Consider the following 26,970-nt stretch of genomic DNA (forward strand, 5'->3'; position numbering starts at 1 on the left):
GACAGCACACAGGGCTCTAACAGGGCTTCACCACAGTACCTGACAGAAGCTGCCCCGGCTGAAAGTCACTGCAGCGGAATGATTCACTTTGTGTTGGCATCAGAGGGCGATTCAAGGAATAGCACCAGCATCTGCTCTCTGCAGCTCATCCTCTCTCTGCTGAATTTCTTCGGTCATATACTCGAATGAATTCTGCTGAATCATCCAAAACATCCTCTGAATTTCACCTTTGGTAAAGAGCAGCGTTCAGGAACAGCTGGGACAAATCCTACTGATTCTACCTTTAACTTTAATAGTCTCTCAATTCTATTAATATGACGTGAGCTTCAGTTAGCTTTGAGCACAAATGTCCTTCAGAGGGAGACTTTTTACTCTGATACTCTGAGTACATGTCAGAGCCTGTAATCTATTACTTTTACTCGAGTAAAGAAGTTCAATCAGTACTTTGTTTTTACACAAGTATCTGATCTTCTACTGGAAGAAACAATGTGTGCATATTTTTTCACCTCTGTTTTGCACTAAACATAAACATGGTTCACATTGAGCAGTTTTCCCAAACTACCCGCCGTCCTCGGTGGAGTCACTCCAGTCTGGAGCTGCCAGCTCAGATCCCGACACACTCCAGCGACCCACCGTGCACTTGTTACCCCAGATCTGTATCGGTGCTACTTGCCTGTGCGTCAGTCTTGTTATCTGGGCTGTTTGGTGACCCGGCTCCCCCCACCTCCCTCTGTGAAGTCACCCAGAGGGCCAGATCACAGCGAAGCCAACATGTGGTTTGAGTTAGCGTCTCAGAAACGAGCCCTCCATACGTGAGGCTGTCGGCGTAGCTCGCTGGTCAGCTCGTGGAGTTCATGTGTGTGTGTTTGTGTGTGTTTGCATGCTTGTATGAGTGTATGCCAGTTTCTGTCTGTGTGAAGTGTGTGTGTGTGTGTGTGTGTAGCTCTAATTCTACAGCAGGAAATAAGGGTCAATTAAAGAGTCAGCACATTGTGTCTCTGGAGACTCGATGAAAAAATAACAAAAGACCAAAAAAGAACCTGCTGAACTTTTCTTGTTTGTTCCAATTATTCTCATTTTTTTTTTTCCTTCTTTTTGGATCTTAAATCTTTTTTCTCTCGATCACTGACAGCATTTGGTGTTCGTGCTTGTGTAATCAAAGCATTGCAGCTATTCCGAGCCTCTGTTTCCCCCCTCGTCTCCGTGCTGGTCGGACTGAGAAGCAGCCAGGTGGAGATTTTGGCTTTCGTCAGAGTTTATCTGCGCAGCATCTCAGGAAGCAAAGCAGGAGGGAGAAACGAAGCAGCTCGTTCCAGCTATTTTCTCCCTGTTTGATTATTTGATTAGCTCTCTGTCGTTGTTCCAGGTTAGCCCAATCTACCCGCTCACACAAAAGTCCCTCCGAGAGGCCACTTTGATTCGTATCTCCGCTCGTAAAATCATTTTCTGATTGAACAGAGCGATTCTTGTTTCAATCTGAAGCTGAATTGAAGCAGACTAAACATAATAACTCTTGAGTAACTTTAATTGAGTAGTGAAAATGAGTAATAGTGCCGTCAGCGTGCATGAAGAATGATGCATGTGATAAAGTCAATCAGCGGGGATAAGATCAGCAGTTGAAAGGAATAAAAGCATGAAAACATAACGCTGGTGAAACCGCTGGATTAGTCAGCACTTACGAAAAACAAGTCGGCTGTCGGCCTTCAGCAGTCAAAACAAACACACTTAAATCAAACTGAAACGGCTCTTTTGTGTTTAATTTCTCAAAGTAGTGAACAGATTTAATTGAAGAATGAATTTAAGTGAAGTTGGTTGTGAGATATTTGACTACTTGAAAGAAATCTGACATATATCAGGTGTTTCTCTCTATATTCTCTCGATTAATGAGGCAAATCTATGTCCAGGTGTGAAGGATAGCTCTGTAAACATTTTGTTTTCATGATTTTACTCTAGAGGATGTGAAAGCTTCTGCGTGACGGAGGATCAGACGATTTTAGGTTGTGATCGATTTTGCAGGTGTCGCCATCTGCTTCTTGTCTAAACGTTGATTAAATATATATGACACGTTTGAGGATAAGTTCATGAGGATAAGTTATTGATATTATATGAATAAAAGGCTGACTTGGAGAATGTGTCATCTGAAAATGACGTGACTCGATCTGTAGATGGGACGGCGTCTTCCTCTGTTGGAGTTATTGAAACGGCAGAAAGTCCAGCTGTGAAACTTCTGCTCCTCAAGCTGAAAACAAGTGTGATGATTAAACAGTTTTGTGTTTGGATTCATCTAAGAAAAGTGATATTTAGCAGACTCAGATGTGATCCGGCCTGAACTTGGCTCGCAGTGACTCATCAAACAGTGGTTGGTTTCTGGTCGTCCCACTGGGACCAATTTGTTTGTTGGTGCAGCGATATATTTATCAACTCTCTGTGCTTCTCAGTGGCGCTGATATCCTGAAGTCGTGGAGCCTGAGGGATGAATCCGCGGCTGCATGGATGGATTATTTATTTGTCAGGGGTTAAAGGTCGCAGCATGGCAGTGCGAGCTGGCATCGGATGATATTCCCAGAGATGTAGAGACCTGCGGCTTTATATACCAGACCTCCTGACATGTTTGAGTGTTCATGTTTGATTTGGTGGACCTGATGCACTGAGTGGGAGGTTTCAGTGCTCGCAATCAAGTATTTCTACGCTGAGCTTCTGGAAAGACTCAACAGAACTCGTTTCACTGACTGTATAATGCAGAAAGAAAGAAAAATCCTGAAAGACGTCATCTGTCTTGTGTTTTTCCTTGCACACAGTTTTATTCTCTGTTGTGTTTGTCTTTTTCAATCCACAGCTGGAGAACGTCATTCAGAAGAAAATGAAGCCGGACATCGCTAACATACCGCCGCACGTCGTCCACAACCAAACCGCCACCATGCTGGAGATCGGAACAAACCTCCTGACGCACACGGCGGAGCAGACTCGCAAACTCAACGTGGTGGAAGCCAAGGTAACGAGCTGCTGATTTCATCATCTCATCACCTGAAATCAGATTTCTTGGATTTAACGTCCTGTCTCTCCACCAGGTGCTGAACCAGACGTCTCGTATAGAGATCCAGCTTCTGGAGAACTCTCTGTCGACCAACAAGCTGGAGAAGGAACTGCTGCTGCAGACGACTGAGATCAGTCAGCTGAGAGCCAAGAACAGGTAGAAAGTTCCCACTATTGACTAACAGATCATTACTAAAACTTGTTTATTAACCCTCAAAATCCCAAGCAGTGGACAACCGTGGCTATAGGCTGATGCAACCCAATTATGTCTTCATGCAGTGTACCAAAATTTAAAAGCTATAAATCATTAGAAAAAAGAAAAAAACGGAAATTGAACTTTTGTGATTTCATCTTTCTTAAAAATTGAAAAAATAAGGAATTAGTGTATACACCACATTTTCAGGTACCCCCAGGTCTAAGGAACAACAAATAAGTTGTTAAATTTGACCTGAAACAGATTTTGTAAGGCACTTTTTTTCTGCAAATTTTCAAAGAAGACATGGCAATCAAAGCGAGGTTGATGAAATGTCAGGAAATTCCCCCGTATTCTCCGGCCTGTTTAGACATGTTGCGCTTTTTGCGTGTGATACATTCAAGTACCCTCGGAAACTTGAGAATCTGACGATTACGCCGGTTCTTTCGGTTTTTGGATCGGACAAATGGTTTGTAAATGCCAGTCATTTAAATATAAGTGGAATTTCGAGCCCGCCGGTGGGCTTGGGATTCAGAGGGTTAAAGGTCCCATATTGTAGAGAGATATATGTGTATTTTTGTTATTATACGGCGGGTCTAGATCTAAACTCTGCCAAGGTAGCAAAACCCTGGGAGAAATGCACAAAGTCCATATTGAGAAAGTGGCTTTAAACAAGCCGTCAGGACTTCAGTAACGTTGTGATGTCACATAGACAAAATAATGTGTTTCTGAACAGTATGAATTTAAACATTTTTTAGCGGACATCCAAAATAAAGGTAAGAACCTGAGAGGAGCGTGACATGGGACCTTAAAATGACTTTCTCCCACAGAGCAGAGTCTAATACCTCCTTCACACTGAACTTTATTGATACTTTTAATGTCTTTTGGGGTTTTTCAGGCACATTAGTGATGATGAACGTGACACAAAAACAAAAAGGCAAAGTCGCAATCTGGCAATGTGAAAGGAGTTAAGCACCAATTTTGAGCTGGTATCAAAAGAACAATATTTGCCCCTAAAATGAGCTGAAGTGGAAGTTTAAAAAGAAAAAAAAAGGTATATAAAACAGATTTACTGGAGTTAATGTACTTAGTTACATTCCATCACTGTTTTTAAGTCGAGAGACATTTAACAAATATGGTGAGTTGTTAAAAATCCCCTCCAGACAAGTTTAAAGACGTTAATAATTACCCTGCTTCGAACAGTAATTTGTGTCTGATGTCTAAAACGTTTAATAACTTCGGGAAAAATGACATCCACCCTCCTCTGACCCAGATATGAGCCTTATCAGTGGTTTCACAACTGAACAGGCAACACAAGCAAGTCATTAGAGATGATGGAAATACGTCCGCAGCTGTTGCTGCGAGACACACCAATATTTAGAATCACAATATTTTCACTATTTTTCACTGTGAGGTGAAGTTGGACGGAGCTCTGAGCGTAAAACAGGCCATGAGTCATTATCAAGCGTGTTCTCTGTTTACAGTAACAGATGTAATACAAACAGGGTGTGTGTGTGTGTGTGTGTGTGTGTGTGTGTGTGTGTGTGTGTAAGAGAGAGAAAGAGTCTTTTATCAACTGTTTCACTTCTCTCTGTGTCAGTGGATACAAACATACAGCTGATGCAGGACTTTGGATCTTTGCTCATATTTTATATTTTCCATCTCATTTTGTCTGACTGCAGACGCTGATATCGATGTTTGATGTCATTATTTTGCATCTAATTGCAGCGAACATCGAGTCTGTCCTGTCGTCGAATTAACAGATTATTATTCCTTCGCTTACCGTGATGGTCAGCTGGCACATTTAGTCAGTGATTTACATTGTGTGCAGGAAATAAAAGCCATATTCAGGGTTCGTACGGGTGCTTGAAATCCTTGAAAGTACTTGAATTTCAATGTTGTGTTTTCAAGGTCTGAAAAGTGCTTGGATTTTAGTTTAAGTGCTTGAAAGTGCTTGACATTATAACTCTGTTTCTTTCACAAATTGGGATCAGACTGGATAATTAATTTCTGAAGTTTTTGTTATTATGAAACATGATTTCAGATGTTTACAGCATAATACAGTGTACATAATTGTGATAAAAAGTGAAGAAAAAATAATGAGTTTATATATTCCTGTAGATACATATTTTACCCCAGCAAAAAGGTGCTGGAAAATCTTAAAAATGACCCTTAAAAGTGCTTGAAAAGTGCTTGAATTTGACCTTGAAAAATGAGTACGAACCCTGCATATTGATCATGTCATCAACTTGTGATAACGAGGAGAATTTTGTCCAGACTACACGTTGCGGTGTGATCAGACTACGTGACTTTCAGAGTCATCAGCTCACATCATCGTCATTCACACATTATACGATCATACCGAGCCGTGACTCAGGACTGACGCAGGTTTCTGTCCGTTCAGTTAAAACATAGCTCAGTTGAACCTGTCGAGCCCGCGAGCCGACATCTGCATCAGTAAATTAAATTGCAGCAGATGAAGGTGTAAGGTCTCATTTCATCACACAGCATTCCTCAGATAATCCCGGAGGTTTTTAAGAAGTTTCCAAAAGCCTCAGAGGTTTTCGGAGAATCTTCTCAACCGCAAAGCATTTAATCCTTTAATTTACCTGAAATCTTTAGAAAGGTCGTGACAGTAATGGGCTGCTCTTCAGAGAGCTGCTTCTGATTATTGTGTGAATAATAATAACCAGGATTTAATGAGGTGGATCAGTTCTGATGAGCTGTTTTCCACCGACCCACTGCATGATGACGCCCGCTGCAGGGTCGGATTTTCCTCTTAAGAATCTCCAGAAAGGTTTTCTTTTCATCTGATGAGTTGTGAAACAGTTTCAGTGCTGCTGTTAAAAGATGATCTGAAACTAGAAGGAGAGTTTTTGGTTATTGTTTCCTGATAGAAGAGGAAACAGACACAGGAGGCTGTTCAGCTGTTGCACTGTGTACGTCAGTCAGTCAGTCGATTAGTTGATCAAAGTAAAATTAAGATAATTAATTGTATCATCATAATCATTTTTCAGTCAAAAATATTAAACATTGTCTGGTTTCAGCTTCATAAATGTCTTTTGGTTTTAGACTGTCGGTCACTTTGGATTCTGGGAAATTGCGATGAACATTTTATACATTTTGCAATATCTGAAAACATTTCAATTCAAATAAATGTAAAGATTTAGAGCAGAGATTCTCAATAGACTCACAGAACATGAGTCAGATCTTTCTTTGTGCTGTTAAAGTGTCTTGACACCAAACAAAAGAGAATTTTATTCATTATCAGACACATTAATTTCATTTCTGCACTGTAGTTTTTGTCACAGTGTTTAAAAAGAAATAAGCTTATTACAGGGTTTGTACGGGTGCTTGAAATCCTTGAAAGTGCTTGAATTTCAATGTTGTGTTTTCAAGGTCTGAAAAGTGCTTGGATTTTAGTTTAAGTGCTTGAAAGTGCTTGACATTATAACTCTGTGTCTTTTACAAAATTGGGATCAGACTGGATAATTAATTTCTGAAGTTTTTGCTATTATAGAATATAATTTTAGATGTTTACAGCATAATACAATGTACATAATTGTGATAAAAAGTGAAGAAAAAAATCACAAGTATATATATTCCTTTAGATACGTATTTTACCCCAGCAGTAAGGTGCTGGAAAATCTTAAAAATGACCCTTAAAAGTGCTTGATAAGTGCTTGAATTTGACCTTGAAAAATGTGTACGAACCCTGTTATTAGAAGGTTTTATAATTGTCATATCTCATTTTTCATGTCACGTCACAATCCGCTCACACGGCCAATAAAGTGATTACTACATGTAAACCGCTATAAACTGACACATCGAGCCACATTAACAATGCCAGGTTATAAAGTGAAGCGCTTAAAAAAGTTCCCTCGGCAAAGTTTATAATCAGAACAAACTGCAGATGTGGTGGACTCATTAATCTGCACACACACACACACACACACACACACGCTGTACAAACCGCAGCCCCCCAACGATCAGCGACTCCCCATCGGTCTCCATCACAGTAAGCGGCGCTGCCTCGTTCACCTGCAGGTCAACACATTGAAGTGATCAGAAGCAGGAGCTGATAATGTGTTTCAGCTCTTAATGTGACCAAAGTCTCACCTGCTGATGTAAAGTGATCTCAGTCGTCAGCGTGAAGCAGCGACGTGATGCCGCTGCAGGTTAGAGGGTGATGGAGGAGGATGTCGTACTCGTCTGCTACACTTCACCACAATCTGGACTTTGCGTCGTACAGTTCGGTTAGAAAAGCTGCAAATGTTTTATTAGCACATCTCACGTTACATGTCTGAGTGTTAATGTGGTGATATTCACATGTGAGTGAACTAGTGGAGAACAGTGGAGCCTGTAAATCCAACTACATCCTCCCTGTTTTATAAAGAATGATTAGAAATCTTCAGGTGATGTTAGATATCTCTGAGGTAAGAGAAAGAAGGTATTTACAGGATTTATACATTTTTAGATTTACCCAGGAGCCTCTTCTGCAAGATGTGTGTGATTGGCTTGTTTGCTACATTCAAAGGCTCTCTTAATTGATACATAAATCAGGGTTTGTACGGGCGCTTGAAATCCTTGAAAGTGCTTGAATTTCAGTGTTGTGTTTTCAAGGTCTGAAAAGTGCTTGGATTTTAGTTTAAGTGCTTGAAAGTGCTTGACATTATAACTCTGTGTCTTTTACAAAAGTGGGATCAGACTGGATAGTTAATTTCGGAAGTTTTTGCTATTTCGAAACATAATTTTAGATGTTTACAGCATAATATAATGTACATAACTGTGATAAAAAGTGAAGAATAAAATCATGAGTATATATATTCCTGTAGCATATATTACCCCAGCAATAAGGTGCTGGAAAATCTTGAAAATGACCCTTAAAAGTGCTTGAAACGTGCTTGAATTTGACCTTGAAAAATGTGTACGACCCTGATAAATGAACAACTTTGAAATGCAACAATATTCGATATTAACACAACTGCTGTCAAGACCGTTTGTCAGTCTGAAAGGACGACTCGGCGCCCTTTGTTAGCTGTTAGCTGCTAAAGGAGAGTCAGTCGCTGCAAAGATGTTCTTTGTGATGAGCTGTTGGAAGATGATAAGCCTTCTCACAGGAACTGAGATATTTTTATGATAATGGCCACCAGCTGATAGACTGTGTTTTATGCTTTAAATCACACACACACATCCACATTTGTGGGAAACATTATAGAAGGAGACACATTTTCCCAGCCGACTCCCGCAGACCCCCCACCTCACGTCCTGTTCCTGAGCCAGAGATGTGAGTGTGAACTAGACGTTCAGCCACGTTCAGAGTCCCACGTTTCGCTCTGAAGCCGCTGCCACTCCTTCATCAGGTTTCATTCATTTGGCTCCTACGTTGTTGATCTAACTGCGAGGCAGAGTCTATTTTCAGCAGCTGTTCTGCTGGTTCAGCTGCAGAGATAACGTGGACCGCGGTCCGCTCTGGCAGAAAGAATGATGGTCGGGGTATTAATCTTTATTTCCCTGTTTTACAGCTTCTCTAACAGGAGGGAGTAGCTCAGGAGTTACAACCTCTGGTGCATTACAGACAGATTTGCTGTACAAATAGTTTGGATTCGTGTCCTCCCTCCGACAAACACGCAGCCCTCGTGTTAAACAGCCTGATGTTAATATGACACATTCCTGGAGGTATTCTGTCATGATGACACAGTAATATTCTGCACGCTGGCACCAAAAAGACACTAGAGAAGAGCATTTTCAGTGGACCTGTTTTTGAATCAAGTGTTTGTAAATTCTAATTTTATTCTCTGTGTCTGTTGTTCAGTCGTCTGGAGAGTAAAGTTCAGAAGTTGGAGTCTCAGCAGAGAGGAGAGTTGGAGGGCATGAAGGAGGAGAAGAACAGACTGCAGGTAACGTCGATAACAGTCACATCTGTGTGTTTTACACTGACGCAACATGCATATACTGTTAATACGGCGTGTGTTTTACATTTATAAAGCCAAGCTTGACCTCATAACTGTAAATTACACTGACCTGAGTGTGCAGAAGTTTCTGTCCAGTCAAACTACTTTAATCTCAGCTGGCTGATGTAAACAGAAACCGTCATAAACGTGATGTATGAAGTCTGAGGTCAGGAGAAAGTGGTTCAGCAGGAGTGAATGTTCGTCTCTCAGTCTGTCGTCAGGACTCAGATGGCGGCCATCGACGCTTTAGAGAGGCAGCTGAGAGTCGCCAGCAGCAACAACACGGCTCTGCAGAGGCAGCAGGCGCAGCTGATGGAGTCGGTCCACACGCTCATCAACATGGTGGCCACGACGACAGGTACGCATCACATATTTGCAGCTCAGTCTCCAGAATATCATGTCTGCAAACCACAAATACGTCCAAGGTTTTACCACACATCACGTTCACATTATATGATTAGTAGCTGAATTTCCCATCAGGAGGTGGAAGTAGGAAGGTGTTATTACAAGACAACAAGGCTGCAAACAGGCAACCACAGTCTGTGAGGTCATTTCTGACCATCTTTAGCCGTGTTATCGGTGAACAAACCAGCTATTTTTCACGTGAATCAGACCGTCTCAGGGAGTTTTTGTGGACCAACACAGGTATTTTAGGCCAAACCAGGATGTTTTCTAATCTAACCAACTGTTTTTTGTGCCTGACAGCAGAGCGTTGTGACAAGACAGAAATAGAAATATTCAACATAAACAAACATAAAGTTCTGTTTTAACTTATCCGTGTGTGTGTGTGTGTGTGTGTGTGTGTGTGTGTGTGTTCAGGGTCACCTCCGAGGACCCAGGTATGGAGGGACTGTGCAGACGCTTACAAGTCCGGTTACTCTGTCAGCGGTCTGTATCACATCTACATCGGCAACAGATCTGAACCTGTGCAGGTACGACCAACACCAGAGCTGCAGTCGTTCTCCAGCAGCATCTTGTTTCTCCAGCCGCCTCGGTCACATCTCATGAAATGACTCACATAGCTGTTGTTTGAGTCCAACAGTTTTTAGTGTCAACACCGTCTTCTCTCCTCTCTGAAGGTGTACTGTGACATGGAGACAGCTGGTGGAGGCTGGACCGTCTTCCAGAGGAGATTTAACGGCAGCGTGGACTTCCAGAGGAGCTGGAGGGAATACAGAATGGTCCGTTTGTCTCTTTAGAGCGATGAATCAAAAGAGATGATAGAATGCAAAGCTTGAGTGAAACCTCCTCTCCTCCTGCAGGGCTTCGGGGACGTGTTGGGAGAACACTGGCTGGGTAATGAAGCTCTGTTCCTGCTGACTGGTCAGGGTCAGTACTCTCTGAGGGTGGAGCTGAAGGACTGGGAGGGAAACCCCGCCCACGCCCAGTACGACCGATTTACACTGACCAATGAGAGGCAGCAGTACAGGTAACTAACGCTTACACTACCTGCAGTGTGGACACACTGATTCAGACATGTCACACCAGGCTGAAATCATAACTCCTCATGTCTCCATCAGTCCGTCCCTCACTCACCTTCTCGTGTCATCTCGTGTCGTCTCCCTCAGGTTGTATCTGAGAGGTTACAGCGGGACAGCGGGGACACAGAGCAGTCTGGCCTCCCACGGGACCAGCTTCAGCACCCGAGACCAGGACAACGACAACTGTGACCACTGCAAGTGTGCCCTGATGCTCACTGGAGGTAACGTCTCTCCTGTCCTCTCACATCCTCGCATGTCTTTTCCTGAACCCTCGTCCACTCTCATTAACCCTCATATCCTCTTGTGTTCTCTCATTTCCTCTCCTGTCCTCTCCTGTCCTTCCATGCCCCGTCCTGCTCTCTCCTCCACTCTCATTTCCTCTCCTCACCTCTCCTCTGACGTCCTTCTCATTTCCTTTCCTGTCTTCCCCTGACATATCAGATCTCTTCCTGTCCTCCTCTGTCATCTCCTCGACTCTCCTCTCATGGCCTTTCCTGTCCTGTCTTGTCCTCTCCCATCTTCTCTTCTCCTTTCCTGTCTTCTTATATCCTCTCCTATCCTCTCCCTAACTCCCTGTACTCTCCTCAACTCTCATTCCTTCTCATGTGCTTATGTTCTCTCACATCCTATCCTGTCTTCTTCTGACGTCTCATGTCCATCCTGTCCCCTCATGTCCTCTTCTTTTCTCTCCTCCCATATCGTCTCCTTCTCTCCCCCGTCCTCCCCCGTCCCCCCCCGTCCTCTGGGCTCTCTGGGTTGCTCCATGTTTCAGCCCAAATACATTTTAAATGCGAACTCCTCAAATGAAGCCGTTTCTCTCTTGGACTTGTCCGTTCCCTGGAAAGCCAAACTTAAATAAACAAGTTTTCTAGTAAATATCTTACTCATGTATGATTTCACAGGGTGGAACCACAAAAATGATAGCAGTTTGATTTGTTTAATCAAAGTTTATGAAACTGTCATTGAATTATATCTCTCCATCATAAATCACACCAAATAAAAAAAATACTTCGCGATTCCAGAAACACATATTTTTGTTCAAAATAAGCCACATTTTCCCGAAAAAGCTCCGGCCTCTCAAACATCTGTCTCCGTCACCCTTCACCTTGTGTCAGCGCCAACACAAACAGCTCTCTCGTTCTCCTCAGCCTCCCCTCGATGGGCCGCGATCGCCCATTAAGTTAATCGCGCCGACAAAACTTTGATGTCTCCGAGGAGAAGACGTCGCTGGTCACGATTAGTCAGCGAGTCGTTTTCTAATCACAACAACGCAGAGAGTCGAGAGACTGACGGAGACGAAAAGAAATGAACAGAGAGGGAATTAAAGAAAACGATCGCGAGAGAAGAGAAGTGGTAATGTGAGTGTTTGAATAAGAATAATCACATCTACAGTTTTCCCTCAGGTCCAGCAATGAAAACTGTGAAGTCAAACCTTCCTTCTTCTTCTTCCCTCCTCGTCTCACACGACTCGTCTCCCTCCTTGTCTTTGTCTCTCCGTCAGGTTGGTGGTTTGACGCCTGTGGTTTCTCCAACCTGAACGGTATCTACTACACGGTCGGCCACAACATCAGGAAGCTCAACGGGATCAAGTGGCACCACTTCAGAGGCCCCAGCTACTCCCTGCGCTCCACCTCCATGATGGTACGACCCTACGACTTCTAACAACACCCCTACACCTCTGTGATGGTGCGACCCAATGGCTGTCAACGCAACTCCAAAATCCCGTCCTGATGATGTGAAACACCCTCTCAGCTCCGTGATGGTTTGACCCTCCACTCCACTGCCCCGATGGTACAGTCCTGCAGCTTCAAACAAAACCCTCCGCCTCGGTACGACTTCAGAGGATGCTGTTTTGTTTTATTTCATGTCTCCTCTTTGAAACTTTGTCTTCATATCCTTTGTGGAAGTTCTCAAGTTGTTGCAAGGTAAATGTTTTTATAGTTGAAAAGCTGCTTTCATTTAGCACTTTTATCCATCACCAACCCTTTGATTAGTCAACGATCCGCCCCAGACAGCCACATGAAGGTGAAGTGAACAGCCGGCCATCAGACAGGAAGGAGACTTGACTGTATAATAAGTATGAAGATAAAAGTGCACGTCTTTAGGCGATGTCTCCAAGACGACGTTCAAAGTGTTGCACTTGTTTGTACTTAACAAAACACTGAGAAAATGTCGTGTGAAAATGAAAGAGCTGGAGAGAGAGAGAGACTTCAGACCCGACTGTCATCTCCACACAGCCGACTCATCACTGCAGGAAGTGGGTGTCACTGAATTACTGAGATGATCAGATACTGTGTCCCCCAGTCCTGATGTTGGTGGAGTGTGAAGGGACGGTGTTTCCCACGTCATTTAACCTCTGATGGAGCACACTGGCAGCTTCGTGGTTCAGCCTTTAATGACTTTGAAACATCTCTTGGATCAGACACTGTTTGATTCACAGACTTCAGAACACCTCTGCAGTCTGTAACCACAAAGTTTATCACATTTGACATGAGAACATTCCTCTTTGACTCCTTCAGCTGGTAATCAGGGTCTAGTTCTTCTTTGGCCAACAGTTTGTGGCGATTTGGTTTTGCTGAAAAATGTCTTAAGACACATCTTGGTCACATAAAATCATATCATGCTGTCCTCCATCACCCTAAAACATCTCTCCCTACCATACGAACTCTGTAGGAATCAAAACCACCGCAACCAGTTTGGACATCCAGACGAATATTACGGTCATGAGCCCTGAAGGAGAGTTTATCAGACGAACATGTAAACCTTTTCCATCGAGTGAGCTCTGGTGGTTGAACCCTCAAGCAAACTAACCAGTGATTCCAGCAGTTTAGAGTTGTACCGTTGTAATAAAGGATGCATCATCGACAGAGGATGGAGAATGTGCCCACTGTGGTTCGTGCTTCAGCTCAAAGAAAACCTGCATGAACTGTTTGGTGCATGAACTGGAAGCTGTTCAACATCGGTGGAAATATCCTGCAGAGGATGTGAAGTGAAGAAGTTCAGGCTCCAGACATTTTACTTTTCTGTTGCTTCAGTTTTCCGATGCAGACGATCAGTGTGGATCATCTCTGTGTCTGTGATGTACAAAAAACAAATGGAAGAAGAGAATAATAACAGTTAACAGCACCGAGGATGTTTATATGGACCTGAGCTGAAGCTGTTGTTTCATTGTGTATAAAACTAAAGTGGCTGAAGATTTAAAAGTGAGAATTCTGATACACACAGGTTATAATGCAATTATAAAGTGATGGATATGTGGATAACTGAGCAGCTTGATGCTTTTAATTTGGCATCTTCTAATGAAGCCAATCGTCTAACTTCTAATCTTCCTGCATAATAATGAACTTTTTTACGTGTGGAAGGTGGAAGTGGTGTGTGAATGTCTTTGGAATCGAAGCTTCACTGAGGATCAGTCTGAAGATTTCCTTCTTTGAACTAAACATCCACACTGATGGTTTCAGTTTGCGGATGTTTAAGATCAGCCAAGAGGACAAATGACGTCTCGTACGCTCCTTACTGTGTTTACTGTTAACGAGAGCTAACGGCCTCGTAGATAACAAAGGAAACAGTGGAATATTTCAAGGACGGGACGTGTAGATGGAGACACATTGGACATTATGGTTTTGATTACTGTTCAGCAGAGAAACGGCAAGCAGGCTGAATTTTTATGAGGAGATGTAATCGCATTGTTGAACAGCATGCCAGAGGTTTGACACAACAACACTTTGAATCTTGATCAATAAACTGAAGTCTCTGAATTTTTATCAAGAAAGAGGAAGAAACAAAACGCTAAAAATGATCTTTACTCAGTTGCTCTATGTTAAAAGTCTGAACAATGAGAAAGAAAGAGGGAAACAAACAAAAGGAGAAATGAAAGCAGAGAGTCGAGGCTGAAACAGAAATGTTGCTTTAATTATCTTCCTAATCCAAACAGTCTGAATCTGATCGTCTCCTTGTTAGTCACAGGACTCTGTGTTGTTCAGCGTGCGCAGCCACACTCTGATGACACTCACAGACATGAGATGAGTTATGGGACATGTTGATTTTATTTAGAGCTTGTTATCATATAAACTGTATGTCTCTCTCTCACACACACACACACACACACATATGCAAATTAAAGACACAGAAATTTCACAAACAGAATTTTATGTTGTGACAAAAAGTAGACCAGAAAACTGAGAAACACAGAGGAGTCGTGTTATAACTCGTGTATCATTAGCAGGTAATCGGTACCAAAGTGTAATACCTGAACTCAGTGTGCGACTCTGTTACACACAGACAGACAGACAGTCAGTGTTCCATTATAGTGTATAACTGTTAAAGAACCAGCAGCCCAGTGCAGATATTTCTGGTCTGATGAAGGTCACAGAAACCAACTTCAGCATGAATGATTTTATATTAATTCATCTAATATTCTGCTTGTCTTACAATGTCAATAATGTCAACAATAAATACATGAATGCAAGAAATAAACAGATGAAAGTAAACTATAATCCTGCTAGCAGCTGTATGAACCTCGCTGCTTGGAGCTAAACGCTAACATCCACACTTGCTGACATCAGGCTGCGTTAAAGAGGGTGATGTTCTGAGTTAACTGTGAATCGCTCATCCTCAACACTCTTGACTCCATACGACCCTACGTCACAGATTAATGGAGTAAATACAAGGATGTGACGGTAAAATGACCTTTGATTGGTCTTAAACTAAACCCATAATATTTGTATTAATGAGAAAATTACAATTCTGGAGCACAGCAAGAAAAGGGTTGAAAATGAGGAATGCTGTGTGGATGGGAATGCTAACATCCTACTGTGATGTCACCTGTTGGTTTGTGGGCGACTGTACTGAAACCTTAATGATTACGGACATCGCCATCTTGGCTTTTTGGACATATATGTGACCATATTTGGATGACAGGGTGGAGCCGGGGAGGATAAATGAACATCAAGCTGTGTTGAAGAAGACTTGAAACTACAGACCGAGACCATAAAGTCGTTAGGAAAACTGTTTACTGAGGTGATGAATCGAGAGAGAAGTACAGTCACTTCTTCATAAAATTACATTCAGACTTATTTTTAAAACCTGTGGAGTCGCCTCCTTCTGGGGATTATAAATATTGACAGATTAAAAGGTTAAAAGGAAGAAACAAGAAAAGAAACAAAGCAAAGCAGCCAAAGTTTTCTTCATGTTATTATTCTGCAACATTCTCCTTTACATGGTCATCAATACAGTTTTGTATTTGCAGCCTATAAACGTCTTTGCAGGTCTTCTGTCACAATAAACAAGTCTGTCCTTCATCTTATTAAAATGCACTTTAAGGAGCGGAGGGTGGTGAGGTTTAGGACACATGGAGTTGAATGATCGTTGCTCTCGTTGTTACAGTGTTTTGTTGTGTTGAAGCCGTTTTAAATACTGCAAACTGCATCGACAAATTACAACTTTTCAGGTTTAAACATATTTTATTTTATTTACTGCGATGTGTAGCAAAGCTTGTCCACTCAGCTGTGAACAGTCTGCAGAATTCTGTACAATAAAATATGTTAATAAAGCTTGTCTAAGGTGGTATTACAGGTGTGATGTGTCACTGTTTCTTCTTCTCACAGCTTCTCACTAATAATTTATCTGATATATTTACGTAATTTTGAACAAATGTTATTTTCTCAAGGAAATATAAGTGCCTTAAAATAACCAAATGCATTTTGTTCTATAGCTACAGAACACTAACGTTATGCAGTATTGTGTTCTTATCATTTGTCATATTTCTAATTACATTTCAGCTCCTCCCCCAAATCATTTCAGCTATCAAGATAGTCTTCAGGAATACCTTTTAAAGGACTTGTCAGGTGTTTTTTGCAGTTATTCAAACTACAACCAACAGTTTGATTAACAGCAAAGAGATTTTGCAGAGGCAAAATAGTACCAGAAGTTATGAATTTGTAACATATTAGTATCAGTTGTCAGCAGAAGATGAATGGTGAAGAGGTTTCCATCAACACGTCTCTGATTGTTGATGAGAGGGAATAATATAATCAAGCAAATATCTGGTTTGATTATACTGGCCATCTCCTGTTTTGTCCTCTATTTTAGCATTCACATTTTAAAAAATGCAAAAAACATATAATCCAAACTAACCCTAACACAAACTGTACAGATGTCATATAAAGTGAGCAGAACTGAGGTTATGAGAAGTCAGTTGTGCGCCACTCTGCCTCCCTCTTGTGGTCAGACTGTGTTACTACAACACATTACACATTTAGTTTTCAGTGCTTCTGTGTGATAAATGTGTCTTAACAGTGCAGTTAAAGTCCTCCAGACACTATCAAAATAATTTATAAATAAATAAAGGCCCTAATCCAGTATTGTACTTACTATGATGTTCTTGAATCATAGCTCAATGATTTAAAATAGCGCCTTCTGATAGTTTACAAACTCTTAATATACACATAAAGATGCTTATAAGGATAACAGCGCCGTGTTTAGTTTTGAGCCATATTCTTAATAAGTATTGTTGCTCTGAACAGCTGTTGTCACGTTTTAAACACGTGAATTGTGCTATTAAATGCATGTCATCGCTTTCCTTGACCTCATCTGCCCTGGCTGACTTCGCTTTCACGTGACTTAATTTTGTCCTTCCGCGGCTCCGGTAGAGTCTCTTCCGGTACAGAGAAAGCAGCTGAACTGTGTTAGCGGTGTCTGTGAAGGTCGTGAGTCCAACTTGTGAGTATCCTCTAAAATACCACAATTCGAATGTTTCAGTTTGATTTAATATTACAAAGTGTTGATTGTTCAGATTAATATCGACTCCTGGCTTTTACCGTTTTCCCGGCATTTTGCCGCTTTCCTTTCAAGTCGCCGCTCGGTTAGCAGTTAGCTGCACAGAGCTAGCTAACGTTAGCTTATCGTGTTGCCGTTACCCTGCGTTGGCTATATGCTAACTGCTAACTGACAGCTCGTTCCTCTTTTTAATTAATCTGTTAGTGTAAACGATATTGTTACATGTGTGGAGGATATTGGTTAAGGTGTCTAGCTAATGCTGTTGGCCCTTAATGTCATTTCAGGGGTAAATTATTCTGTATCAAGGCAGGAAGTAGTTTTCTGTCTTATCTTGTTAATGACATTACGCTATTTTGACCCTTTGTCACAGCTATTCTTTAACTTAGCTTTGCTGCTGAGTGAAGATCCTTGATAATGTTTATATATTATGTGTGACACCACAGTGTAACACAGACCTGTTCCAGGAAGTAAAGCTACAGAGAGGTCACACGATAGTGTGTGTGTGTGTGTGTGTGTGTGTGTGTGTGTGTGTATGTGTGTGCTGCTGACCTGACTTGGCAGCGGTGTCTGATGGCGGTCTGCCTGCAGGGACACATTGATTGACTTATGTCGGCCATTATTGATAATATCTGTATCTCTAACAGTCTCCTTTAAATGTCTGAATAATCTAAGAAGTAAAGTCAAACAGTGAAGACAGTATTTTTGAAAACGAGCCTGGTATACTTCGAGATTAGTGGAGTTAAATTGACCTTCGAGTCAGAGTCTGAATGTTTTCATAAAGTCACAATGAAAATCCAGTTTCAGTTATTATTAATGAACAATTTCATCCATGATTTTGTGATATTACGTCACTCCTCTAGAGGCTTTGTCGCACTATCTTATCTGAAAAAGACAACATGATTCTTGATAATATACAACTATGAAGAGCATTACATTTGCAGGATGTAGATTAAATGTATATTTATGATCTCTGGATCCCTTAAATGATTATTTGAATATTTTATAGTTTGCATACAGGATAAACTACAACATTAACTACCTTTGATTTTGCCAGAAAACAACTGGAGACTTCAGTCAGATGCACTAGAATGATAATCAGATGATATGGTCAATAATAAGGGCAGATAATAGAAAATAAAGGAGCACATGAAAATATGACACACTTAACCTTGAGATGTTTCTGATGGACCAACCTGCACCCTGCATGGTGTCTCTGTGTGTGTTGGGATGAATGAGAGGCTGATTTTTAAATGCTTTATTGTATGGTAGAAAGCGGTGTTGTAGTCTGCAAAATGAAATATAACAAGGCGTAACATCTTGTGAAAACATCTTGACAGCATTAATGTACAAAGTGAATTTGTCTTGACGTCACATAGAAATAAATTTCAGATTGACTGCATCATTACTCGAGCTATACAGGTGTGTGTGGTGAATGCAGTTAACCTGTGAATGAGATATTTGCCCTGGTTTTAATTTCAGCTTTACAGTCTTTCAGTGCTGACCCTGATTTCAAGAGTTAGAGTGATGTCATGATGATTGATTAGAACCCATTTGTATTCCTTTTTTTCCCCTCCTAGTGATCCATCATGTCTCTGCAAAAGCCTTTGATGAGGGGGATGCTGGGAAAGCGTCTGAGGTTTCACCTGCCCATCGCTTTCTCTCTGTCACTCCTGGCTGCGATAGCATTCAAGGTGAGAGGAGACAAATCCACACTACAGGCTTCATTCTGATGAAGCTGTTGTGATTAAAAAATGTCACCTAATCAGCGTCTGGACCAGAAGGAATCTAGACTTAGGAACTCATTTATCAGCTGTAGTTGGAGGTGATGACTTGGACAGTTAAACCTTTTCAAAAATGTAATTTGCCCCCATGTAAACCCGGCTGCTGATAGAGAGGCATCAGTGCAACTCTGTAGTTTCACAGCTGTAGTTGGTGGTGATGACTTGGAAAGTAAAACACGCAGAGGTATTTCTACAATGCAGCTAAAGGTTATTTTATTATCGATTCATCTGCAGATTTCCAATTATTTTGAATTGGAAAATTCTTGTCACCATGTCTTTAAATTTCTTCTTTTGTCCAACCAACAGCCCACAACTGGATTTAACAGACCTTACTTATTACTTGGTGGACAAATCGTCACAGGTCTAGTTATATCCAATATTCATCCAGTAATGAAATGTTTGTTGGTGTTGCACAAGATGGCTGAGGCCCATGAACACACCGTGTCTTTATTTAAACCTGTCACAGTAACAGATCTTAAAGGGCTGAAAAAATGAAAGCTGAACACTCTGAAATCTGTCGAAGACTAAAACTCTGTTCACAGATGTTCTCTTTATAAATGATTGTCTTGACAGTCAGCTTTCTCTTTAGGTTTCAAGTTTAAACAGTGAATAAACCGACATGTCCGTTGTTCCCCTCAGTACGCAGTGACAGAGCCCAGGAAACAGGCGTACGCTGACTTCTACAAGCAGTACGATGCCACCAAAGAGTTCAACGCCATGAGGGAAGCTGGCATCTTTGAGAGTGTGCGGCCCTCTGAGGAGTAAACCCGCTGTGAGTGTTTCCACAGATCACAAAACTTAAAAAATACTGAGAGTAAACTTGGTTTCTGTGCAACATTAAGAAGAACCTCTTATACGTGTTGCTCAGTGGCGACAGATTGTATAGTTGGTGTTATAAACACGTCAACATGTAGTTTTAATTGTTGTGTCTTCATGTTTTCTTCCTGCAGCTCTTGTTCCTTGTCGTTCATTCCTGGTCTGAGGATGAATTCCCTCTCGCCCCCTTGGATGTTATTTACTGGTTAGATGCGAACATCGCTATGCTGTTTTGTTCCTCTAAATAAAATATTCTATTAATGTAACGGCCTTCTGTCTCTGTCTTCTTCTTTTTAAAACATTATTCCAGATATTCTCTTGTTGTATTGTAATTCATTAGTAATGAAAACTATCATGTTAGCCTGAAATGCTGACTGCTGGTGTGTTACAGCTGTATGTTTGTGTATAAAAACACTACTTGGGCATTTTCTTAAATATTTGAACCAAACTAGTTTTAGGTTTGTAGAACAGAAACATACAGGCTGTGCAGAACTGACAAATACTGTGTCTTAATTCCATATATTATATTATTGGTATAAAGTAGATACTTATTTTTATATTGTGGAGTTTTTTACCATGATAACCAGTACCGGTAAAGTAAAATAAAAATCGTAATAGAGTTGATATATTTGTGAACCAATAAATTAATCTCCAAATATCTGTTTGAGTGTTTCTTTAGAAATAAAATCCTCTGAAGTTGATTCCAGATTCTTACATCTGAATATTTTCTGGCTTTCTTTCCTCAGTGACGATAAACTTACAAAACCTCATTCTGGCCCTTTTGTCATAGTTCGGTCATTAATTATGGATGTTGATGAGCATGAAAACAGTCTTATTTCATTAAAAAGCATAAATCCAGGCTGTTGAAGCAGAAGGAAAATCACAAGAAACAAAGTGACTTCCTACTTCAAAGTGACTTTACTTGGATAACCTCAAAATAACAAAGTAAATCTGACTTCCTCAAATCCTGAGTGTCTGTAAGAGAGAGAAAGATGTGCAACGCAAAATTGTACACAGGCAGAAAAATACAATTTGGGATATGAACTGCCTCAATCCCTGATAAATATAAAGAGAAACTGAACAACATGCTTACTTTTAATGTGTTTTCATGTTAATGTGTAGATGTGAGTGAATCCTGATTTAAAGATGATGTTTGTAGGTTGTGTAATCTACTGCCTGCCTGTGTGAATCTGTATGAGCCGAGATGTTCTGATCCGTTTGGTTAGGCCTTTTTTTTTTATCCTATCTTGTACATATTAGTCTTAATTTCAATGATTTATTTATGTATTTTTACTTTATGTTAAAAAACTGTTCCCTGTACATTGAGAGCAGACCTAGCTGGAGATAAATCCCTTGTTTGTGTACTCGTACTTGGACAGTAAAGCAGATTCTGGTTCTGATTCTGACTGAACAGGGCTGCAGTCCATTAATGGCTGTTTTCCCAGTGTGTGTGTGTGTGTGTGTGTGTGTGTGTGTGTGTCGCCCCCTGCTGCCGCCGTCCGGTACTGCAGCCTTTGTTCGGCCCGCCTTCCTGCCCACTCTTCTTCTTCTTCTTCTTCTTCGCGACTCTTCCTGGTTCCTTCAACTGGATGTCACAGCGGCTGCCAAGCGGTCTGTCAAACAAGTCCAAAGTTGTCCAGACACGGGAGGAGGATGAACCCAACGGCGAGGAAACGGCAGCTGGGTGAAGACTTCGTACCGTGTAGACCTCGTTTCACAAAATGATAAACGGACGCGGTGTTTTTCGAGGCGACCAGGCGGCAGCAGCACGGACGCTGCTGTAACACAGCGGGCTAGCTGCTCGGCTAGCTGCTGCTAGCCACCTCGCGAGCTAGCAGCCGTTGGTCTGTTAACTGACTGTTAGCTTCGAGACGTTGACGGTCAAGTTTGTGATCATTCAAAGGACTGTTGGGGCGAACCGAAGAGGACAACATGGAGAATAAGAGCGGAGTGCAGATGAGGAATCACCCTCGCAGGTAAAACGATAAGATGAGAATGAAAACAAACGGCTCGATTTTTGACATCCTCATTGATTTTTATCTGTCTGGACGTTTGAGTGAAGTTCTGCCTCATAGCTGCTCACAGAAACTAGCTTGTGAGTGAGTTAGATCGACACTAACGGTTACATAACAGACACTCAGAGGAAACAGACTAACGTTAATGTGAGATTAATGTGAAACTGGATCATCTAAACAATTTGTTTTAACTACTCAGTTTGCTGAGTTATAATCTGTAGTCTGAGGGGTCGTCAATTAATTTAAGTCAGTTCACGAGCCTAACTGATCAGTGAGTTGGATCCATTTTCTTTTATTTCATTGTAACTGTAATACAGCTGTTCTGATGATAATAACAGAACCACAACAATATTGGTTTTCATGCCAGTCTGAGGCTTTTAATTTCTGTAATCCTGCATTTACCTTCTTCCTCTTCTTTTCTTAAATAGACATACAAACAAACATTTATCCACGAGTCCACTTCTTGTAGTATCAGTGTTTTGATCTCTTGTGTCTAATCCAGTCTCTTTGTCACTATCTAAGCCTGGTTGATCCCATTTAAAGCCTCACCGCTGTGTGTAAATCTGGTTTCAGCTGCTTTAATCTCGACAGGTTTAACTGAATCAACACACATCAGATAAAATGCTCTCCATCAGCCTTCGTCACCACGTGTGTGTGGGCTCAGACAGGTTGTCAGGTGGGTTTTTACATGACGACAGGAAAGAGACCACACAGAGAAATGAGGCCGCTGGAAAGAGTTCACAGACTTTGGTTAAAAACAGAACAGCTGAGTTCAGTTAGTGAACTGAAGTGAGACTTTATAATCTCTGTAATGTGTCACTTTGTTCTCCTGTGTGTGACTAAGTCAGCTGTCATGTCTGTGCTCCACCACTCCCCGGATTATTAAGGAAATAAACCTGATTCACATTAATGTCAGACAAGAGTAGAAACACTTTATACTGACTTTAAAACCCTGTTGAGAGTTTGTTTATTTGTGTTGATGATAATTTTAGGGCTCTGCAATTAATCGAAATATCATCAAGTTGGCTTCAACTGGCCAAACACAATTATATATTGTGTTGTAGATATCGGCAGATGTAGAAACTTCTGTGTTTGAAGGACAAAATGAAGAAAAAGATGCTTTAGTTGATTTAAAATGATTAAATTCCAGTATAAGTTTATTTTTTCTGTGCACTCATGTCATTTTAGACGATACAAGTTTAAATATTAAGATGTAAAATATCCTCCCTCAGATATATCTTTGTCACAAATGTTTGTTAATCACATTTTAGGGATCACTGCCAAAAAAAAACCCCCAAAAAACTGCATTTCAGTCACTGTGTTTAAATCAGAATTCGTTACTCCCTCATGAGACATAAGACAACGTGTTTGTTTGGTGCAGATCTCAACAAACGTCACTTCATCGTGATTCTAATAGTTTTTATTTTCAATGAAAAATATCTGACAACATATACTTTACACTGCTATCGATTAATCTGTTAGGCAGATATCTGCCTCACGATATATCCGTGTGGCTGTAGCTATAATGATTGTAAACTGGATATCTGGTTTATCTTGATTAGATGTTAAAATAATCATTAGTTGCAGCTCCACTCAGGGTTTATCTCACCTGAAGTCATTGTGTCATGACTCATCTCATCTCATGATTAATGTAGTTGGCAGATGAAACACTCATTGGATATGTGGCCTTTGTTATTTGTTACAGCACCTCTGCTTTTTTCCCCCTGGAGCATAATATTTTAATGCACAGTTACGTAATTGTTTTTAAAACCATTTTAGTGCAGTTGGTCTTCCTGCAGTTTGTTTAGTTTAGAATGCGTTTGTTTGACAGAAGGAAGTGAAGAGTTCCTATTCTGTCCATTAATCAGGAGGATGCCGGTAAAACACTCTGTTCTGTTGTTGTCACGTCAACTCAGTCATCGCAGTGTTTCCTCATTGACTTCATGTTGGGGTTTTTTATATCAGTTCAGCCCCTTTTTGTTGTTGAATATTTAGGTATTATCAACTAATTTACTTTGGTTGTGCCCTGAAACAGTCTACATTACCAGTTTTAATAAAAGGTGTATTGAATCTCTCACTTCACACAATGTCAGTCAGCAGCTGTAACACAACACAAGATCTTCATACTGTCAGTTGATCAGTCGCTGTGCCTCTGACTGCTCTCTGAAGTCATCATGTATGGAAAGGAGATTTCTGGTGTTTTCAGGTTTTGATAGCAGTAAAAGCAGTAAATGTAGAGTCGGATCAGTAGAAATGAAACTGAATTCTTGAAGTCAAATAGACGGTCTTAGAAAAAAAAAAAAAGTAGCCAAAGAAACTCTAAAGAAACTGGACGTTTTTATATTTAGTAGTATAAACATTTGGTGCGTCCAGTAGTTTCAGCCACAGCAGATCCACACATACATTTGTAGAAGTTCACAGAGTCCACTTGAAAAGCAAACTGTGGGCTGCTACGGTAGATTAGCATTTCAATGCTCAGCGCTGTCTCTTCTGTGGTTTGCGGCCTGAGGTTGAAACACTGTGCAGCTCAGCGTTCGGCCACACTGGGCAACGGATCAGATTTGACCCAGAGGCTTCAAAGAACGTCGTATTGACGCAGCTGGGTTATAAAGTGACCACCTGACAGACAGATGGAGTGACTGAGACGGACTGAGGCTTCATGACCGTTGTGTTTTATAGCTTTTCAGTTTTTCAATTTTAAGCAAGAAAAATAAAATCGTTAATAAATCCGAGCTTTACAAACAGCTTAAGAAATCTTCCTGGTGGAGCAGCAGTTTGGTCTTGTGTCTTTGATTATTATTGACATAATTAAATATTTCTTTCTCTCTTCCTGTCGTCATACCAAGAATAGTTTGCCGCAAGCTGCATCTAGGACATATTTGGATCTATTTTTGTGAGTGTACTGAGTCTATTTCTGTCCTGACTCATCAAACTGGAGAATCTGGAAATGTTCTGTAGTACTGCTCTGCTCACATTCCTGGAGAGAGTAAAGGTGGACGGCTGCACCCAAAATAACAGCATGAATTAAATATTCTGCCTGGTTCTCGTCTGTTTAGCTGGCACATACTGACTGTTCACATGGAGACTGTTTGGCAACAGAAATAGCTGCAGTGACTCCTAAAATATCAGCATTCTGAGATCTCAAACTATTTTACTGCAAACTCATGTTACAGCAGAGCAGTACGTCAATATATTACCGCTTGCAAAATAGTTGATTTACTCCTGATGTGAACTCGTATCAGTGTTTGTAATTGGACAGATGATGGTGTAGTCGTTGCATACTTCACAATAGAGCTGTTGATGTGTGGGAGTGCAGTCGTGAGAGTACAGTGTGAACAGAAGGGGCTCAGCACTCGGTCCTGAAGGCCTCCGGTGTTGAGCACTAATGTAGAGGACGTGTGACTGCCAATCTGAACTGTTGGAGGTCTGCTTCTGAGAAAATCAAGTATCCAGTTAGAGTGTTATGTTTTCCAATCAGCTTCATGTGGAGACTGAAGAAGTCAGCATGCGAGAGGCCTCGTTTGTTTTTCTATAATGCTCACAAATGCCAAAGATTCTCTGGTTCCAACCTTTCAAATGTAAAAATGTGTTTCTTTTATTTTATGCGTGCAAACAGTTCTTCTTTGGGTTTTGTATTGTTGGCCACACAAAACAGAACACCCGTCTAATCAATGAATCGAGGGACTTGACAGCAGATTTATCGATGAGACTAACAGCAGCCACACCCTGAAGTATTCACACTGAAACCTTTCAGTTTCTTCTTCCGTCTCCCTCCTCTCTGTCTCCACCACCTCCAACCACGTCTCTCTGTCTTCACAGGCAGCTGAAGAAGCTGAGCGAGGACAGTCTCACCAAGCAGCCAGAGGAAGTCTTTGATGTCCTGGAGAAGCTGGGTGAAGGGTGAGTCACGTCGGCTCAGTGTTGGTAAAGACGACGGGCGACACGGAGGATCAACACTCCCACACTCTGATAAATGTGAACGCTTGTGTCTCCACATTCCTGTCTGTATTTAAATGATCAGCTTTTATTTCCTCTTTCTCTCCTCCGCACTTTCTCTGTGACCCGTTCTCTCGATTTCTGCCTCGTTTCTTCTCCCTCTTTGTTCAGCTCCACCTCTCTGGTGCCATCAACATAAACATTGCCTCTTCATATCCTGTTTCTCAACGCACTTCCTGTTCTGAGCGGCTGATTGACGCTGTGGCTGTGTGTGTGTGATACACTTGTCGTATTGAACAACTAGCTCTACTTAATAACCTCCCAGTGAATATAACTCAGACTCTGTGTGTAGTTTCTTTCTGCATCATAAAACAAGCATCGGCCACACTCGTGGTAATGAGACTAATAATCACACCACTTAAGTTTAAAGTTGATTATTGGATCATTTTCTCCCTCTCAGTTCTTTTTGTCAGGTGAGAACAAACTAAAGATGTGTGAAATAAGAGAATAATCGGCTTCAGGAAAGAACATCTGAAGTGACAGATGTTGACAGCTGACAGACGTCACTTCCTCATGATTATAAAGCAAAGTGTAACACAGCAGGAGGCAGAACGATATCGTACAAAACCGAAGTAATGATAATTATATTTTAATTATTTTGACAAATACTGGGATGGCAACATGATTAACTATAAGTGTGAATGATGGTGACCTGATGAACTTGACATTATAAAGGCATTTAGGTTCTGTCATCAACCTTAAAGTCTTTTCTCTTGTACGTTCAAGCATTTGTTACAAGCATCCATCGTCTGTTTGAGCATCTCATCTGCGATTCTGCAGATGATTCAACCTGTTTCTGCTGTAAAGACATAGAGAGATTTACCATTTAACATTTATTTATATTAAAGCACAGGGGTCGGGAACGATAACGGCAATAACAAATTAGGTGAACATTTAATCAACTAACGCCACACCAGATGTCTT

At 41.1% G+C, this 26,970-nt stretch overlaps 3 protein-coding genes across 15 annotated transcripts in view; all 3 read left to right on the plus strand.

Moving 5' to 3' along the window:
• The window catches only part of LOC115583228 (angiopoietin-1-like), a 93,548-nt gene extending 77,314 nt beyond the window's left edge, over nt 1-16,234 (plus strand). For 10 of the 13 annotated variants that reach the window (XM_030419841.1, XM_030419844.1, XM_030419843.1 and 7 more), the window contains 9 exons: nt 2,837-2,992; nt 3,069-3,190; nt 9,042-9,126; nt 9,391-9,538; nt 10,000-10,112; nt 10,260-10,361; nt 10,443-10,609; nt 10,749-10,882; nt 12,163-16,234. In XM_030419841.1, the coding sequence (XP_030275701.1) occupies nt 2,837-2,992; nt 3,069-3,190; nt 9,042-9,126; nt 9,391-9,538; nt 10,000-10,112; nt 10,260-10,361; nt 10,443-10,609; nt 10,749-10,882; nt 12,163-12,323 (1,188 nt within the window). In that variant the 3' untranslated portion in view covers nt 12,324-16,234. Of the gene's footprint in view, nt 1-2,836; nt 2,993-3,068; nt 3,191-9,041; nt 9,127-9,390; nt 9,539-9,999; nt 10,113-10,259; nt 10,362-10,442; nt 10,614-10,748; nt 10,883-11,102; nt 11,368-11,809; nt 12,020-12,162 lie in introns of those variants that run through there. The other 3 variants (XR_003984320.1, XM_030419849.1, XM_030419851.1) reach the window with 3 other exon arrangements.
• A 1,030-nt stretch (nt 16,235-17,264) lies between these two features.
• LOC115583297 (cytochrome c oxidase subunit 6C-1) lies at nt 17,265-20,305 on the plus strand. The gene is made up of 4 exons (XM_030419983.1): nt 17,265-17,381; nt 19,016-19,129; nt 19,859-19,991; nt 20,170-20,305. The coding sequence occupies exons 2-3, from the start codon at nt 19,025-19,027 to the stop codon at nt 19,982-19,984; spliced, it is 231 nt and encodes a 76-aa protein (XP_030275843.1). The 5' UTR covers nt 17,265-17,381; nt 19,016-19,024; the 3' UTR covers nt 19,985-19,991; nt 20,170-20,305.
• A 1,274-nt stretch (nt 20,306-21,579) lies between these two features.
• Nucleotides 21,580-26,970, plus strand: part of LOC115583234 (serine/threonine-protein kinase 3/4-like) — a 28,562-nt gene continuing 23,171 nt past the window's right edge. Inside the window, exons 1-2 of the mRNA XM_030419867.1 lie at nt 21,580-22,011; nt 25,870-25,950. Coding sequence (XP_030275727.1) covers nt 21,968-22,011; nt 25,870-25,950 — 125 coding nt within the window. The 5' untranslated portion in view covers nt 21,580-21,967. The remainder of the gene's footprint in view (nt 22,012-25,869; nt 25,951-26,970) is intronic.

The sequence above is a fragment of the Sparus aurata genome, chromosome 6 (assembly GCF_900880675.1).
Source record: "Sparus aurata chromosome 6, fSpaAur1.1, whole genome shotgun sequence".
Classification (NCBI taxonomy): domain Eukaryota; kingdom Metazoa; phylum Chordata; class Actinopteri; order Spariformes; family Sparidae; genus Sparus; species Sparus aurata.